General features: G+C 41.7%; 1 protein-coding gene across 1 annotated transcript; it reads right to left on the bottom strand.

Annotated features, from left to right (window-relative positions):
• Window positions 1-8,624: 8,624 nt before the first annotated feature.
• Window positions 8,625-9,041, bottom strand: LOC128590787 (DAZ-associated protein 2-like). Its single transcript, XM_053598206.1, has one exon. The coding sequence runs from the start codon at window positions 9,027-9,029 to the stop codon at window positions 8,625-8,627; it is 405 nt and encodes a 134-aa protein (XP_053454181.1). The 5' UTR covers window positions 9,030-9,041.
• Window positions 9,042-19,811: the final 10,770 nt, after the last annotated feature.

Below are 19,811 nucleotides of genomic sequence, written 5' to 3'. Positions count from 1 at the left end.
CAGGAGTTTGAGGTTGCTATGAGCTGTGACATCACGGCACTCTACCCAGGGCAACAGCCCAAGGCTCCAGTGTGCCAAAACCGTCTCACTCTGCCCCTAAGGATTAAGGCTGTAAGGCAGCTCAGTCCCTGCCTTTAGGCTGCTCAGTCAGTAGGTTACTTTGACCTGCCCAATCTTTGCTCTGAGACCCTGAGGGCGGAGCTTGCCAGGGCAGTTCTTTCACAATGGCTTCCTGCGCCCAGCTCATTGGCTCAGTCTAGGGCCCCAGACAATGCCCAAAGTTCTCCACACTCCCGCTCAAGCTCTCCCCAAGGAAGTTCAACTGAGTGCCAAGAACACCAAAAGAGTTCCCAGGTAGGCCTTTCTGGTTTGCAGTCTCACTGCTGCTTGTACTTATGGTTGCCGGCGTGATGAGGTGGATCGAACACATGCAACTACTTGCCAGTTTTCCACTGTTTTTGTCCTCCTCTTGGGGTCCAGAAGTCCCTTGCTGGCTCCCTGTATCCTCAAAGGGACGATTATAGGCAGATCCCACCGGCCAGAGATGCCTGGAGTCTTGTTTCCCCAGACTCGCTGTTCCCAGTTGCAGGGAAGCTGTTACTCGGCCACCATCTTTAATCTCTCCTGCCCCTTTTTTTTTTTTTTTTTTTTTTTTTTTTGAGATGGAGTCTCACTCAGTTGCCCTGGGGTTGAGTGCCATGGCCTCACAGCTCACAGCAACCTCAAACTTTTGGGCTCAAGCGATCCTCTTGCCTCAACCTCCGGAGTAGCTGAGACTACACACCTTCCACAATGCCTGGCTAGTTTTAGGGACAGGGTCTCTTGCTTGCTCAGGCTGGTCTTTTCTTGAACTACTGAGCTCAAGCAATCCACCAGCTTTGGTCTTCTAGAGTGCTAGGATTATAGGTGTGAGCCACTGTGTCAGTGCAACTTCTTTTCTTGTCTACCATAGCTATTTTTTTTTTCCTGGCTAGAGTGCCAAGGCATCATCGTAGCTCGTTGCAACCTCAAGCTCCAGGTGGTCAAGACATCCTCTTGCTTCAGCCTCCTGAGTAGCTGAGACTACAGGCATGTGCCACCATACATGCTGTGTAAGTTTGTACCAAAGAGCAATAGGTTGTACCATATAGTCTAGGTGTATAGTAGGCTGTACCATCTAGATTTGGGTAAGGACACATGTTTGCAAAATGACATTGCCCAAGCAATGGGTGACTATACTTTATAACCAGTTCTTCCCTCTCATTCCTTATAATATCATTTCACTTACCCACAAGCTATATATCACGAATATAGTGATGCTCTTTCTTTCTATAGATCTAAGTTTCTGACCTATATCATTTTCCTTTTCTCCGAAGAATTTTTTTTTGAGACCGGGTCTAGCTCTATCATTCTAGATAGATTGCAATGGCATAATCATACTTAACTGCAACCTCAGACTCCTGGGTTCAAGGGAACTTCCTGCCTCAATCTTCTGAGCAGCTGAGACTACAGGCACCTGCCACCATATCTGGCTAATTTTTCTATGCTTTGTAGTGACAGGGTCTTGCTTTTGAACAGAATGTTCTCGAACTCCTGACTTCAAGTGATACTCCAGCCCTGGGTGCTAGGATTATAGACCTGAGTCACTGGCTGGTCAAGAATTTCTTTTACCATTTCTTGCTGGGCAGATAGATCTGCTGCTGCTGAATTTTGGTTGTCTTAGAAAGTCTTTATTTCTCCTTAACTTTTGAAGGATAACTTCACTGGATCCAGAATTCTAGGTTGGTGGTGTTTTTCTTTCAACACTAAATATTTTACTGTATTCTTCCTGCTTGCAAGTGCAATTCTTACACTTGTTCTGTTATAGGAACCCCTCTGGCTTTGTTCAAGATGTCTTCTTTTATTGTTGACTTTCTTTTTTCTTTCCTTTTGTCTAGTTTATTCTTTTTTTTTAATTTAATTTTTTATTAACATTAAATCATAGCTGTGTACATTAATGCAATCATGGGGCACCATACACTAATTTTATAAACTGTTTGACACATTTTCATCACACTGGTTAATATAGCCTTCCTGGGATTTTCTTAGTTATTGTGTTAAGACATTTATATTCTACATTTACTAAGTTTCACATGTACCCTTGTCAGATACACCGCTGGTTTAATCCACCAATCACCCTCCCTCTGCACATCCTCCCCCCACCCTCCCCTCCCTCTCCCTCTTCCCCATATTCTTAGGTTGTAACTAGGTTATAGCTTTCATATGGCTTTCATATGTTGTTGACTTTCTATAGCTTGAATATTATATGCCTCGTGTAGAGTTTTTTGGTACATGTAGCTTGGTGTTCTCTGAGCTTCCTGAATCTGTGGTTTGGAATCTATCAGTAATTTTGTAAAACTCTTGGCCATTATTACTTCAAATAGTTCTCCTTGTCTGTTCTCTCTTTCTTCTTCATCTGGTATTTCAGCTATGCATTTTTAAATATGTTTTTAGTTGTCCCACAGTTCTTGGTTATTCTTTTGTGTTTTTTAAATTCTTTTTTTTAAATTTTTTTTTTGATTTCAGTCTGGCAAGTGCCTGTGGATACTATACCTTCAAGCTCAATGATTCTTCCCTCAGCTGTATTCAGTCTACTGATGAGCTCATCAAAGGCATTCTTCATCTCTTTTAGTGTTTTTAATTTCTAGCATTTCCTTTTGATTTTTTCCTTGGAGGCTCCATCTCTCTGCTTACATTTTCATTAGTTTTGCATATTGACTATTTTTTTTTCCCTTGACACATTAATCACAGTTAGTTAAAATTCACTTCTGATGATTCCAAAATCTGTGTCTTATCTGAGTCTGGTTCTGATTCTTGTTTTGTCTCCTTAGACTGTTTTCTTCTTGCCTGTTAGCCTGCATATCATTCTATTTTTTTTGTTGAAAGCCAGACATAATGTATTTGGTAATAGCAACTAAGGTAAAGAGGCCTTTGGTGTAAGGTTTTATGTTAATATTGCTAGGAGTTGGGCTGTGTTTAATATTTGTATAGCTGCAGGTGCAAGAGGCTCCTAATTCCTCTCATTTCCTTGTTTTTCTCTTGTCTTTGGATTTCCCTAGAGACTTTTTCTTTTGTTTTTATTATTAAATCATAGCTGTGTACATTAATGAGATTATGGGGCACCATGCAGAGACTTTTTCTTAAATAGAATCTGTGCCTTGAAGTTATTTCAGTTGTGATCTTCGATTATTACATTGAAGCCCTGTTGGTATGGTGGTGAGGAGTGGGAAAGGGAAGTGTTACAATTTTATGAATAAATTTCATTCCCTAGTGGGACTGTGTTCCTGGGGTGTTATGTTCACATGTGTTTCTTAGTTTTTTTCTCCTTCTTTTTTTTTTTTTTTGTGGTTTTTGGCCGGGGCTGGGTTTGAACCCGCCACCTCCGGCATATGGGACCGGTGCTCTACTCCTTGAGCCACAGGCGCCGCCCTATTTCTCCTTCTTAAGTGAGACAGGAAAGCTAGAGGGGGCTGGATTTGGGTAAGGGTCTGGCCTTTTGTGTGGGGGGAGTCAGCCAGAAACTTGTAATGGGGAACACGCTGGATTATTTAAAAATGAGTACTTTTTTTTTTTTTTTTTTGAGAGACCCTCAAGCTGTCACCCTGGGTAGAGTACTATGGCATCACAGCTCACAGCAACCTCCAACTCCTGGGCTTAAGCAATTCTCTTGCCTCAGCCTCCTGAGTAGCTGGGACTACAAGTGCCCGCAAGAACGCCTGGCTATTTTTTGGTTATAGTTGTCATTGTTGTTTGGCAGGCCGGGGCTGGATTCAAACCCGCCAGCTTTGGTGTATGTGGCTGGCGCCTTAGCCGGTTGAGCTACAGATGCCAAGCCTACATTTTTTTTTTTTTTTTTGAGACAGAGTTTCACATTGTCACCTTTGGTAGAGTGTGGTGGCATCATAGCTCACAGCAACCTCCAACTCTTGGGCTCAAGTGATTCTCTTGCCTCAGCCTCTCAAGTAGCTGGGATTACAGGTACCCACCACAATTCCTAGCTATTTTTAGAGATAGTGTCTCACTGTTGCTCAGGCTGATCTCGAACCCATGACCTCAGGGCAATCCACCCACCTTGGTCTTCCAGAGTGGTAGGAATACAGGTGTGAGCCACCACACCCAGCTAAAAATGGTTACTTTTCTCCCTCCACTATGAAGGCATGAAGGTACCTTTCTCAGCCCTTTTCCCTTAGGACCTGCTAGTAAAACCCATGAAAGTGTGAAACTCCTAAGGCTGCAGCTCCAGGAGTGCCTCACTCTTACCCTCACACTGAACCTTCAGTTACTCCCCTCAAGGACCCCTGAAGTGCTCCCACCATTTATGGCTGCAGTAGCTTCTGCTCAGGGTATGCTAATCCCAGATGTGACTCTGGATTCACCTGTCTCTTCAGATTTTGGGCAGCATTTCCCGTTGCAATTTTAATTCCCTGGTAAGTCCAAGAAAAGTCACCAATTTTCAGTATGCCCAGCTTTTTTCATGTTGTACAGATGGGAGTCATATCTTCTTGGCTCTTTACATGTCGAAGTAGAAATTGGATATTTTTTAAATATAATTTTTAGCCTTCTGGTAGGAATTGGATATTTTTTAAATATAATTTTTAGCCTAATAGGTTTATACCCAGAAGGCTAAAAATTATATTTAAAGAATATTCAATTTCTACTTCGACATGTAAAGAGTTTGGAAGATATGAATCCTATAGGTTTATACCCAGAAAACCAAAAATCACAATATAACAAAGACATCTATACCAGAATGTTTATTGCAGCCCAATTCATAATTCTAAGTCATGGAAGAAGCCCAAGTGCCCATCGACCCATGAATGGACTAGCAAATTGTGGTACATGTATACCACGGAATATTATGCAGCCTTAAAGAAAGATGGAGACTTTACCTCTTTAATGTTTACATGGATGGAGCTGGAACATATTCTTGTTAGCAAAGTATCTCAGGAATGGAAGAAAAAGTATCCAATGTACTCAGCCCTACTATGAAGCTAAATTATAGCTTTCACATGAAGGCTATAACCCAACTATAGCACAAGAATATGGGGAAAGGGCCAAGGAAGGGGAAGGGAGGTGGGAGGTTAGGGTGGAGGGAAGGTAATGGGTGGGGCCACACCTATGGTGCATCTTAGAATGGGTACAGGTGAAACTGACTAAATGCAGAATACAAATGTCTACATACAATAACTAAGAAAATGCCATGAAGGCTATGTTGAACAGTTTGATGAGAATATTTCAGATTGTATATGAAACCAGCACATTGTACCCCTTGATTGCACTAATGTACACAGCTATGATTTAACAATTAAAATAAATAAATAAATACAATAAAAAATGTAATTTTTCGCATAAGAAGGGAAAATAAAAAAATGCAGAAAATTACATGTCATCACTCATTTTGTAAAACATAACTACATAGAACACATATATTTATATGTTTGTATATTTGTAGATAAAGTTTGCAAAAATGTACCCCTAATGGTTAGCAGCAGTCACAACTCAGGACCATGATAGAGGTGGGAGCGATGGAATTCTACTTTTTATATCTCACAATGCATGACTGTAAAAAAACAGACAGTGGTTATCTCAATAAAACCACAAAAAATAAAATCATCTGGCATCACAGAAGAAGCAGAGACACCTAGTTGTAGGGAAAACAAACAGGCTATTGATTAGAAAATGTGAAAATTGCAGGTGGGACAGGGAAGTGACTAGTAAGGATGGTGAGCGGCCTTTACTGCTTTCATCATAAGCCAAGACCTCCATGAGGGGCTTTGTGTTTAGTTTTTAATTTTATTGTTGCACCAGCTTTTCCATGCTCACCTGCACATCGGCATCCTGAAGCTAATAGGAACTTGCCCTGATCTTACAGCTAGAAGTGGCTGATCCAGAATGTGTACCCAGTTCCGAGCCTGCCATAGCCCTGTGTGAGAGCAATGGGATGGGCAGAGAGGAGAAAACTAAAAGGAATGATGGAAAATTGAGGCATTGAGTTCACGAGGGAGGCAACTAATTCCTTCACCAAAAGGCGGAGAATTTGAACACTTAAAGGAAAAGGCAAGTGTGCCAAGGGGAAGCCAGGCAGCTTCCATCTAAGCACTCGATACTGGATCTGGTCTCAGAGTGAGAAATCCCTGTGTGTCCCCGCTGACATGCTGCAACTAATCTATAATATTAATTTAGAGTTGTACAGCAATTCTCTGCCAGTTGGGGTGGAGCACGGAGGCTGGTTGGGTGGGGTACCAGGACAGGTGCTTGTAGTACAAGCCAGTGCTTCTCCAGGTGTGCCCAGGGACAAACAGCATGCCTGGGAACCCATGATAAATGAAATGCTAGGACCCCACCACACATCGGTCAAAGCAGAACCTCTGGGGATGGGGCTCAGAGGTTGTGTTTTGACCATCCCTCCTGGCAATTGTAATGCAGGCCCACATTTGAGAGTCACTGGTGAAGATGAAGGCCATGGGAAAGAACTAGCTTGATGTCATTTTCTGGCCAAGCAAGAGACCAAAAAAGGGGAAAACACAGAGGCTGCTCTTGATAGAAGAGATGAATGTCAATTCATTGGACGTCAAGAAGAAGCCTTTTGTTTTTGGACTTTTCTTCATTTTAACTTCTTTCTTTAGCTTTGGAAGGATGTGAATTGTTACGATACATTCCACATATCTATATAGCAGAGTACATTTTATTTTATGAGATAGACTGAAGCTGTTGCCCTGGGTAGAGTGCCGTGACATCACAGCTCAGAGCAACCTCCAACTCCTGAGGCTCAAGCGATTCTCCTGCCTCCACCTCCCAAGTAGCTGGGACTATAGGCGCCCGCCACAATGCCTGGCTATTTTTTGGTTGCAGCTGTCATTGTTTGGTGGGCTCAAGCTGGATTTGAACCCGCCAGCTCAGGTGTATGTCGCTGGAGCCTTAGCCACTTGAGCCACAGGCGCCGAGCCTGGAGTACATTTTATGTAAGACATAGTACATTATATATAATATATATACATATTTTAGTTATAGTATATACATATACACTCATATATATATACACATAAACATATGCATGTGTGTGCATGTGCTTGTGTGTGGACAAAGACTCTGTCCTTGGCCAAACCTGAGTTGCCCCTCTGAGCTCACTCCTCAATGAGGCCCTGGTCTTGGCTACTTAGTCCAGTATTATCAAGAGTCCTGCCAGGCCAGTTTAGTGAGAATCCCCTCCCCTCCATATCTGATCAAATTCTTCTTGCCCCACATTCAACATCTGATCAGCCTGGCCTGTCTTCAGCAAGAATTATTTCAAGTCAGTTTAGGCAGAGTCATTGTTACTTCTGAAGTTTCTTCTGAATAGCTTTCTATCCACTGACCACCATGGCCTCCTTGGCTATAAATCTCCACTTGTCCTTGTTATGTTTGAAGTTGAGCCCAATCTCTCTTTCCTACTGAGAAACCATAGTGCAGTTGTCCATTTTTGAATAAAGTCTTCTTTACTGTCTTTAAAAATTGTTATGAATAATTTTCTTTGACAATATATAATCATAAAAGATTCAAAACCTTCCAAAGCTAAAGCTAAATGTGTGTGTGTGTGTGTGTGTGTGTGTGTGTGTGTATGTATACAACTCCAATTGCTTCCGGAGACAGTCTGATCTATTTATTTTTCTGCCCAGAATGTATTTTTTTTTCATTTATTTCTGGGTGGTAGTTTATTTTCTCTGTTCTCTGGATTTTTCTATTCTGATTTACTATAGGAGTTAAACAACTTTTGAATAAGGAAGAGAGTAGTAAAATTTGAAGGACAAACATGCTTTTGAACAAAAGAATTCACCATTTCCTTTTCTACTTTTCTAAATTTTCCAGAAGAACTGATGACTACCCCAATTCTGCAGGCCACTGAGGGCCTGTCCCCAGAAGCTGGAGCCAGCACAGCACTCATTGCAGGTAACAAAGGCTCTGAGCCAAAGCCAAGGGACCTTCTGGGATCGGGGGCCACCTCTCTCCAGAGATAGTCTGACAAACGAAGATTTTTCTCACACAGGAACAGCATTACAACATTGGGGACCAAGTCCATTACAGGGGGTCCTTGTGGCATGTAGGCTCTCTCTCAAACACACACACAAATTTGGCTGCAAAAGTCTCAGAGGCTTCTGTCAGAGGCACTGCCAGTAAATGATAGGTTAGGAGGTGGCCACAAATAGCCATGCCTATGGACACTACCCTCGAGTATGTGGGTCGGGAGGAGGATATATGTGTTTAAAAAACCCTTCCTGTTGGAATAAGCTATTTCCTGTTTCCCTCCTTCCTGTTTTTATCATAATCATCAGGAACTGGTCCGGGAGGGAGTTCAGTTTTGTGAGTAATCAAAAGCATTGTGTCCTTGGCTTAAGTACCAAGAGACTACAGCAATTATGTTCCATGGCCTTGGGCGTAGTGAGGGGACACGGATTTGGATGGGAGTGGACAAGAGTTGACCAAAGTGGGACAATCCTGTGAGAAGAGTGAGGAAACCATCTAATTCAGGTGATTCAATGAACTACTGAGGCATCCCCCATCCTGCAATCTCTTTCCATTCTCCCTCTCCTTCCCAAGTCGTTATCACCGTCGTCTTCCTCACCCTGCTCTCAGTTGTGATCTTCATCTTCTTCTACAGGAATGTTGCCAGCAGTAGCCCCAGCTCCAAATCTGGCGCCTGCATCATACCCACCTTCCACCAGCACAGTTGAACCAGGTGGATAGATGGGACCAACTGGATAATAAGCCATAGGGATTGTGGAACCTAAAGGCCCAACAGCCACAGACTGAGCCATGGGAAGATACAGAGAGGCGCCAGGAAATGCAGCTGACATGGTGGGGACTGTGGCAGCCCCCGGGTGCACAAAGCTGGGACGATAGAGCTCTGAGTAGGCAGGTGGAGCATCCGTGTAGGGTGGAGCCTGAGGAAGATGCAAGGTCTGAGGGTATACTGGATTCCCAGGAGGCTGCACAGGGTAGGTTGGCTGCGTTGGATATTGACCTTTGCTGTTCATGGTGGATACGGGTCCGGTCCCTAGAATGTATTCTATTGCCCACGTTATCATCTCTTCATCAACAATGAGCATTTTATACTAAATTTTTATGCCATTTTTCTTCTATTGTTTTAATTCATATTTATTTGGTTACCAGTGGAGTTAAACATTTTCCTATCTGCTCATTTATTAATGACTGTTCCTTTTTTTAAACAGTTCACACCTCTGTGCTTTTTAGCAATTTGCATTAGTTTTAAGTTTCTGGTCATTGCAGCTAGATTAGCACTGGGGGTGTCCCAAGCCCAGTCATGTTGTGACTCTTACAGACTCCTGCTGGTACTGCCTTGGTAAGCTTGAGTAAGATACAATAGAATTTTCAGATTACCAAGCAAAGTCTCTCACTCTCTTTCCTCACTCTGTGTGCTGGGTGGCTGCTGGAGTTGGGGGAGGAGTGTGTGGACATTTTCTTGTGGCCTCCAGCACCAGGTCATACCTAATGCCAGCTCAGTCTCATCCAAAGACAGTGGTGACAGTGGCCTGGCTGCCTCTGATGTTTATTTATAGCTCATGGGCTCATTTGTCAGCAGGTGCTGAATCCTGCTAGGCTCAGTCCTTCCCTGTAGGATAGCGTATTTCATTTTGGCCCAGGGTGGGTCCAGAAATGCTTCCCAGGTATTAAGGCCTGGTCTCAGGGGCCTCCGTAGTCTGCTTGGTACTTTATTTTACTGTGGCTGACCTGGTACTCAAGTTGTAAAATCAAGCCCTCTGATGTCTTCCCTTTTCTTTTCTCAAGTTGAAAAAGACTTTCTATGAGCCATGTTGCCTGTAGATGGGGGAGTAGGTGACACAGACATTGGCTTGGCCATAGTAGCTGGTGTCTCACCAGATCACATGCACCCTAAGTCCATTGACTTTGGGCAAGCACAGTCACTGGACTTGCTCAAGAACTGTACCTTTGTGGCCCAACTGCTTTATGAATTTAGTCCAGGCCTCAGGGTACCCTTTGTGTGCAGATGGTAGGGCTAGAGGGAACCTGGGCTTCAGAGCAGAGGCCAGGCTGGTCAAAATGCTCCCTCCAAGGGCACAGAGTTCTGTCTTGTGCTGTGTTCCCCTGTGCCAGGGTGGCCCTACGTTTTGGTGCAAAGCCCCCAAATCCCTTCACTCCCTTCTCACCCAAGACGCGCAGATTTTCCCACTTGGCATGCTAATTTGTGTTAGTTTTAGGTATCATACATTAACCACATATATTTATTTTTCTACACATAATTTCAGTTGCATATGTTCATTTTCTTTTCTTTCTGACTTCTATTCTTTTTCTGGTTTTTGTTGTTGTTGCTGTGACAGGACGTCACTCTGTTGCCCAGGCTGGAGTGCAATGGTGTGATCATAGCTCCTTGAAGCCTCTTTGAGTTCTATTTTCCTAATCTGACAAATTCCTTTATCTATCTATCTATCTATCTATCTATCTATCTATCTATCTATCTATCTATCTATCTATCATCTATCTATATCTATATATATGCATGTGTTTAACACACATTTAGTTCTTTCTTTTACTTTATTTCTTTTTTTTTTTTAATTTGGCCGGGGCTGTGTTTGAACCCACCACCTCCGGCATATGGGACCGGCGCCCTACCCGCTGAGCCACAGGCGCCGCCCTCTTTTACTTTATTTCTGTTTTGATTTTTAAACATTTACTGATTTAATCTGTTAATTTAGTTTTCAGTTTCCCTACCTTCATGGCTTTTATTTTGACAAGTAAGTAATATCTTGGAAGCACCTAACAAAAATGCTTAAGAAGTGCTTTAAGCAAATCTTTCAAAAAACAAATATTTTGCAGCGCAAACAATCTCTCCTAATTTGTGTCATTTCCATATTTGGGTATTTCTTATTGCATTTTCCCACCTAGAAGAGGCACACCTGGCTACGAGGACTAGCCCTGCTGAGGCCTCTGGCTCAAATGTGCATTCTTGCACCTTTCTCTGTGACATAGGGGGTCTGGACAGTGGTGTTGGCAGTACCTTGTGCAAGGTATTAGGTTTGCCTGCTCAGCCATTTGCTGGCTACTGCAGGAATGAGCAAAGCCCCCCTAATACAGGGCAGCCTCATGCTGAGGATATTATGGTCATTCTCTTTCTTGTTTCCACCCCCCTCGTACACCCTAGCTAAGAATTGGTAAACATTCAGGGAAAATCTAGCTCATGATGTCGAACATAACTGATGGTTCAGAGAACAAATACTGTGAAAATTGGGGAGATGTTGGCGGCTGAAGTCTTTATCCATATAGCAGGGAAAAACCTTTCAAAAAGCTTGCCTTTCTCATCTTCCTCTCCTCTATCATGCACCCACGAAGCCAGCTTGCATCTGTAGGCAGAGGTCATAGTTATTCCTATTGGAGTCAGCTATTCCAAATGGAGCACATGTAAGATATTTTATTCTGCAGAGGGAGGAGCAAGATGGCAGCTGATAACAGCTTGCTTGCATGGTGAGACTGAGGAGAGAAGACTCCAGGCATCTCTGGCTGGTGGGATCTGCCCAGAAACAACCCTTTGGGGACACAGGGAGTCAGAAAGAGACTTCTGGACCCCATGAGGAGGACAAAAGCAGTGGAGAACTGGCAAGTGGTTGTGTGTGTTTGTTCGGTCTAATCCCGCCAGCAGCTGTAAGTACAGCAGCAGTGAGATTGCAAACTGGAAAGGCCTTACCTGTGAGTTGTTTTTTTTTTTTGGACTTGGCACTCAGTTGAACTATGTTGGAAGAACCTGGGTAAGAGTGCAGAGGATTTTAAGAATTGTCGAGGGCCCTGGACTGCGCCCACTGAGCCGGATGGAGCTAATAGTGTTCAGCTGTGGGCCATGCAGTGCCATTGTGGGAGCACTGTGTCAGCTACCTCTGCCCTCAGTGTTGCAAAGTGAGGATTGGGTGGGAGACCCTGGGCAAGCAATCTAGTGACTGAGCAGCCTAAAGGCAGGGACTGAGATGTCTTATAGCCTTGGCCCTCAGGGCATAGAGTGAGACTGGTTTTGGCACACTGGGCAAGTGGGCAGCCACTTTAGGAGTGATCCCAGTGTGCCAGCTTTCCCAGCTTTCCTGGGAAAGCTTCTACTAAGCCAAGGTTAACAGTTTAAAGTGCTTTTTAAGTGGGCTGAGGAGAGATTTAGGCTCTCCACCCTGCAGGGTTTGAGAAATCAGCAGAGGCCTCCAGTCTCCATTTCATATAGCTGTATCAGCATTAAATAATATCTCATATCCCAGAAGATCACCCATTTCCCAGGCAATATTCAGAAAGATATATGTACTGCTTTATTATTTATTTATTTTTTAATTTCAATATTTTCCCTCTAGATTATTTTTCTTTTTTTCTTTCTTCACTTTTCTTGTTTAAATATAATTTTCCATTGTTGCCTCCTTTAACAATTAGAACTTCATTTTTGCTAGTGTTTGTACCCCTATATTTGGTTTCCCCCCAATTTTATCCCATAAAGTTTTCTGTTTGCTTGTTTTGGTTTGATTTATAGCATTTTTGTCTTTCCTCTCTACTTGGTGGAGGTGGGGTACTGTGTCTGAACAGGCTGTCAAAGAGCTGCTAACCTCAAGGGAACGACCCAACACAGCACCCCCAGAGGTTGGGACAGAGTACCCTATTGTACACCTATATTGCTCTGTCTCCCTCTTTCTGTGCCTCTCTTCTTTTTGTCAATATTCCCTTTTACTCACCCCTCTCCTTTCTCTTTTTTCTTTTTTTTTTTCCCCATACATTTTTTTTTTATTGTTGGGGATTCATTGAGGGTACAATAAGCCAGGTTACACTGATTGCAATTGTTAGGTAAAGTCCCTCTTGCAATCATGTCTTGCCCCCATAAAGTGTGACACACACCAAGGCCCCAGCCCCCCTCCCACCACCCCTCTTTCTGCTTCCCCCCACATAACTTTAATAGTCATTAATTGTCCTCATATCAAAATTGAGTACAAAGGATTCATGCTTCTCTATTCTTGTGACGCTTTACTAAGAATAATGTCTTCCACATCCATCCAGGTTAATACGAAGGATGTAAAGTCTCCATTTTTTTTAATGGCTGAATAGTATTCCATGGTATACATATACCACAGCTTGTTAACCCATTCCTGGGTTGGTGGGCATTTAGGCTGTTTCCACATTTTGGCGATTGTAAATTGAGCTGCAATAAACAGTCTAGTACAAGTGTCCTTATGATAAAAGGATTTTTTTCTTTCTGGGTAGATGCCCAGTAATGGGATTGCAGGATCAAATGGGAGGTCTAGCTTGAGTTCTTTGAGGTTTCTCCATACTTCCTTCCAGAAAGGTTGTACTAGTTTGCAGTCCCACCAGCAGTGTAAAAGTGTTCCCTTCTCTCCACATCCACGTCAGCATCTGCAGTTTTGAGATTTTGAGATGTGGGCCATTCTCACTGGGGTTAGATGATATCTCAGGTTGTTTTGATTTGCATTTCTCTAATATATAGAGATGATGAAAATTTTTTCATATGTTTGTTAGCCATTCATCTGTCATCTTTAGAGAAGGTTCTATTCATGTCTCTTGCCCATTGATATATGGGATTGTTGTCTTTTTTCATGTGGATTAATTTGAGTTCTCTATAGATCCTAGTTATCAAGCTTTTGTCTGATTGAAAATATGCAAATATCCTTTCCCATTGTGTAGGTTGTCTCTTTGCTTTGGTTATTGTCTCCTTAGCTGTACAGAAGCTTTTCAGTTTAATGAAGTCCCATTTGTTTATTTTTATTGTTGTTGCAATTGCTATGGCAGTCTTCTTCATGAAGTCTTTCCCCAGGCCAATATCTTCCAGTGTTTTTCCTATGCTTTCTTTGAGGATTTTTACTGTTTCATGCCTTAAATTTAAGTCCTTTATCCATTTTGAATCAATTTTTGTGAGTGGGGAAAGGTGTGGGTCCAGTTTCAGTCTTTTACATGTAGACATCCAGTTCTCCCAACACCATTTATTGAATAGGGAGTCTTTCCCCCAAGGTATGTTCTTGTTTGGTTTATCGAAGATTAGATGGTTGTAAGATGTTAGTTTCATTTCTTGGTTTTCAATTTGATTCCAAGTGTCTATGTCTCTGTTTTTGTGCCAGTACCATGCTCTCTTGACCACTATGGCTTTGTAGTACAGACTAAAATCTGGTATGGTAATGCCCCCAGCTTTATTTTTATTGCTAAGAACTGCCTTAGCTATACGGGGTTTTTTTCCGGTTCCATACAAAACGCAGAATCATTTTCTCCAAATCTTGAAAATACGATGTTGGTATTTTGATAGGAATGGCATTGAATAGGTAGATTGCTTTGGGAAGTACAGACATTTTAACAATGTTAATTCTTCCCATCCATAAGCATGGTATGTTCTTCCATTTGTTAATATCCTCTGCTATTTCCTTTCTGAGGATTTCATAATTTTCTTTATAGAGGTCCTTCACCTCCTTTGTTAGGTATATTCCTAGGTATTTCATTTTCTTTGAAAATATGGTGAAGGGACTTGTGTCCTTAATTAGCTTCTCATCTTGACTGTTATTGGCAAATACAAAGGCTACTGACTTGTGGACATTGATTTTATATCCTGAAATATTACTGTATTTTTTGATGACTTCTAGGAGTCTTCTGGTTGAGTCTTTGGGGTTCTCTAAGTATAAGATCATGTCGTCAGCAAAGAGGGAGAGTTTGAACTTCTCTGCTCCCATTTGGATTCCCTTTATTTCCGTGTCTTGCCTAATTGTATTGGCTAGAACTTCCAACACTATGTTGAATAGTAAAGGTGACAGAGGACAACCTTGTCTGGTTCCAGTTCTAAGAGGAAAAGCTTTCAGTTTTACTCCATTCCGTAAAATATTAGCTGTGGGTTTGTCATAGACAGCTTCAGTCAGTTTTAGAAATGTGCCACCTATGCCTATACTCTTCAGTGTTCTAATTAGAAAAGGATGCTGGATTTTATCAAATGCTTTTTCTGCATCTATTGAAAGGATCATGTGATCTTTATCTTTGCCTCTGTTAATATGGTGGATAACGTTTATGGACTTGTGTATGTTAAACCAGCGTTGCATCCCTGGGATGAAGCCTACTTGATCATGATGAATGACTTTTTTGATGATAAGCTGTAATCTATTGGCTAGGATTTTGTTGAGAATTTTTCCATCTATATTCATGAGTGAGATTGGTCTGAAATTCTCCTTTTTGTTTGGGTCTTTTCCTGGTTTTGGTATCAGGGTGATGTTTGCTTCATAGAATGTGTTGGGGAGGATTCCTTCTTCCTCATTTTTTGGGAATAATTTCTGCAGTACAGGAATAAGCTCTTCCTTGAAGGTTTGGTAGAATTCTGGTTGAAGCCATCTGGAGCAAGGCATTTTTTGGTTGGAAGATTTTTTATTGTTTCTTTGATCTCAGTGCTTGAAATTGGTCTGTTCAGGAGCTCCATTTCTTCTTGGCTAAGTCTAGGGAGAGGGTGTGATTCCAAATATTGATCCATTTCCTTCACATTGTCAAATTTCTGGGCATAGAGTTTCTGGTAGTATTCAGAGATGATCTCTTGTATCTCTATGGGATCAGTTGTTATTTCCCCTTTATCATTTCTGATTGAGGTTACTAGAGATTTTACTTTTCTATTCCTCGTTAGTTTGGCCAATGGTTTATCTATTTTATTTATTTTTTCAAAAAACCAACTTCTCGTTTCATTAATTTTCTGAATGATTCTTTTGTTTTCAATTTCATTGATCTCTGATTTGATTTTGGATATTTCTTTTCTTCTACTGAGTTTAGGCTTAGATTGTTCTTTTTCCAATTCCATAAGATGGCTTGTGAGATTGTTGATGTGCTCTCTTTCTGTTTTTCGAATGTAGGCATCTAAAGCAATGAATTTTCCTCTCAAAACTGCTTTTGCAGTATCCCACAGGTTTTGGTAGCTTGTGTCTTCATTGTTGTTATGCTCAAGGAAGTTAATGATTTCCTGTTTTATTTCTTCCTGCACCCATCTGTTATTCAACAGAAGATTGTTTAATTTCCATGCCTTTGGGTGGAGGTTGAGCATTTTTGTTAGAGTTGAGTTCCACCTTTAGTGCCTTATGGTCTGAGAAGATACAAAGTAAAATTTCAATTCTTTTGATTCTGTTGATATTTGTTTTGTGTCCCAGGATATGATCAATTTTGGAGAATGTTCCATGGGTTGATGAGAAGAATATATATTCTTTATCTTTGGGATGGAGTGTTCTATATGCGTCTATGAAGCACAGTTGTTCTAGGGTCTCATTTAAATCTCTTATATCTTTGTTTAATTTCTGTTTAGAGGATCTGTCCAGCTCTGTAAGAGGAGTGTTAAAGTCCCCTGTTATTATGGTCTTATCAGATATCATATTGCTCCGACCGAGTAAGGTCTGTTTGAAGAATCTGGGAGCATTTAAATTGGGTGCATAAATATTTAGAATTGAAACATCTTCTTGTTGTATTTTTCCCTTGACCAATATAAAGTGACCATCTTTGTCTTTTTTGACTTTAGTTGCTTTAAATCCACATGAATCTGAAAATAAGATTGCAACTCCTCTTCTTTTCTGAATGCCATTTGCCTGGAAAATTGTCTTCCAGCCCTTGACTTGGAGTTTTAATTTGTCTTTTGATGCCAGGTGTGTTTTTTGTAGACAGCAAATGGATGGCTTGTGTTTTTTAATCCAGTCAGCCAATCTATGTCTCTTCAGTGGGGAATTCAAGACATTAACGTTTATTGAGATAATTGATAAGTGTGGTAGTGTTCTATTCATCTTCTTTTGTGAGAGTCCATTGCTTAGTTTTATCTTTTGCATTAGTGTGGAGGTTAGGTTCTGTCCTTTAATTTCTGAGTTCTTACTTTGCTGCCGATCCATTGTGGTGGTCAGTGTGCAGAACAGGTTGAAGTATTTCTTGTAGAGCTGGTCTTGTTGTGGCGAATTTTCTCAATGTTTGTATATCTGTAAATGATTTGATTTCTCTGTCAATTTTTAATCTTAGCTTAGCACGGTACAGAATTCTGGGCTGGAAATTGTTCTGTTTAAGTAGATTAAAGGTAGATGACCTTTGTCTTCTTGCTTGAAAAGTTTCATTAGAGAAGTCTGCAGTCACGCTGATGGTTTTGCCCCTATAGGTCAACTGGCGCTTACTGCTGGCAGCTTGCAGAATCTTTTCTTTTGTCTTGACTTTGGACAGGTTCATCACAATGTGTCTTGGAGAAGCTTGGTTAGAATTGAGGCGACCTGGTGTACAATATCTCTCTGAAAGCAGTGTGTAAATCTTTGGTGATATTTGGGAAATTTTCTTTTATAATATTCTCTAGTACGGCTTCCATTCCGCTGGGGCATTCTTCTTCCCCTTCTGGGATTCCTATAACTCGGATGTTGGAATGCTTCTTAAAGTCCCATAATTCTGACAGTGAACGTCTCCTTTCTCTCTCTTCTTTTCTGCCTCTTTTACTATCTGAGTTATCTCAAGAACTTTGTCTTCTACCTCTGAAATTCTTTCTTCTGCATGGTCTAACCTTTGCTGATACTTTCCATTGCATCTTTAAGATCCCTAATTGACTGTTTCAGTTCCTTTAGCTCTGCTATATCCTTTTTATATTCTTCATATCATTCATCTCTTATTTGATTGTGTCTTTGGATTTCCTTTTGTTTATTTTCCACTTTATTAGCAGTTTCCTTCATTGTTTCGATCATTTCTTTCAGTGTTTTCATCATGTGTATTCTAAATTCCCTTTCTGTCATTCCTAACATTTCTTTATAGGTGGAATCCTCTGCAGTAGCTACCTCATGGTCTGTTAGCGGGGTTGTTCTGGACTGGTTCTTTATGTTGCCTGGAGTTTTCTGCTGATTCTTCCTCATGAGTGATTTATTTTATCTGTTTCCTTGCCCTAATTTTCCTTTCACTTCCTCTTGCTCTTTTAGTTCTCATGCCTGTGGACTAAGTGTTATATGAGTCCTTTTGGTACAGGAACAGAAGGTTGAGAAGGTTGAAGAGCAAGAAAAGGATGAAAGAATGGAGGATCGAGTGAAAAAAAAAGATATAGAAAGGAGAGGGGGTGGGTGAAAGGAATATTGACAAAAAGAAGAGGGGCACAGAAAGAGGGAGACAGAGCAATATAGGTGTACAGTAGGGTACTTTGACACAACCTTAAAAAAAACCACCTTCTGGGGGTGCCCAATTGGGTGGTTCCCTTGAGGTCAGCAGCTCTTTGCTAACCTGATCAGACACAGTACCCCACCTCCACCAAGTAGAAAGGAAAGACAAAAATGCTATAAATCAAACCAAAACAAGTAAACAGAAAACTTTACAGGATAATATTGGGTGAAAAATCAAATAATAGTGGTAGAAACACTAGCAAAAATGAAGTTCTAGTTATTGAAAAAGGCAGCAATGGGAAATTATAATTAAACTAGAAAAATTGAGAAAGAAAAGAGATCTGTACAGAAAAGGTTGAAATTAAAAAACAAAATAACATCAACAACATCAAAATAAACAAAAAAAACAAGCAAACCAAAAGAAAGAAAGAAAGAAAGAAACAAACAAAAAAACCCCACAAACAAAAAGAAAGGAGTATGTATATGTTGTTGAATATTGTCTGGGCAAGACGTGGTCTACTGGGGTATGAGATGTTAATCACAGTTCTGATACGACTGGAGGCTGCTGATTTCTCAAACCCCAGCAGGTAGACACCCTACATCTCTCTTCAGCCCACTTAAAAAGCAGTTTGAACTTGTAAACTTGCTGAGCAGAAGCTTTCCCAGGAAAGTGCTTGTCGCTGGAATCACTGCTGAAGTGGCTATCCACTTATCCAGTGTGCCAAAACTGGTCTCACTCTGCCCCTCAGTGTTAGGACTGCAAGGCGGCTCAGACCCCACCCTTAGGCTACTCGGTCACTGGGTTACCAGCTCCCACCCGGTTCTAGCTCTGCGACCCTGAGAGTGGAGCTTGCTGGGGCAGATCCCTCACAATGGCTCCCTGTGGCCCACAGCCAAGCACTATTCGCTCCGTCTGGCTCAGCGGCTCATACTGGGGCCCTAGACAATGGACAAAGTTCTCCGCATTCCTGCTCTGGCTCTCTCCAAGGCAGTTCAACTGAGTGCCACGTCCAAAGACACCAAAACAGTTCACAGGTAAGGCCTTTCTGGTTTGCAGTCTCGCTGCTACTGAACTTACCGTTGTGGGCGGGTTTAGATGGATTGAACACATGTGACCACTTGCTGGTTTTCCACTGTTTTAGTCCTCCTCTTGGGGTCCAGAAGTCTCTCGCTGACTCTCTGTATCATCACAGGGGTGATGATAGGCAGATCCCACCAGCCAGAGATGCCTGGAGTCCTATCTCCCTGGACTCACGGTGCCCAAATGCAAGGAAGCTGTTACTTGGCCACCATCTTGCTCTCCTCTCCTCTCTTTTTTCTTTTTAAAATCTTTTCACCCCTCCTTGCTCTTCAATCTTCCCATCCTTCTAGTCCTGTGCCAAAAAGACTCATTGAAACCCTAGACCAGAGGCATTGTAACTTAAAGAGCAAGAGGAAGTGAAAGGAAAATTAGGGCAAGGAAACAGATAAAAGAAAGCACTCATGAGAAAGAATCAGCAGAAAAATCCTGGTAACATGAAAAACCAGTCCAGAGCAACCCCTCCACGGGACTGTGAGGTAGCTACGGCAGAGGATTCCACCTATAAAGACATGTTAGAAGTGACAGAAAGGGAATTTAGAATACAGATGATGAAAACAATGAAGGAAATGATGGAAACAGCTGATAAAGCGGAAAATAACAAAAGGAAATAAAAAACAGAA

Source organism: Nycticebus coucang, chromosome 7 (genome assembly GCF_027406575.1).
Source record: "Nycticebus coucang isolate mNycCou1 chromosome 7, mNycCou1.pri, whole genome shotgun sequence".
NCBI classification, from domain to species: domain Eukaryota; kingdom Metazoa; phylum Chordata; class Mammalia; order Primates; family Lorisidae; genus Nycticebus; species Nycticebus coucang.
The sequence above is the reverse complement of the archived record's forward strand: the minus strand, read 5'-3'. Positions and strand labels throughout refer to the sequence as shown.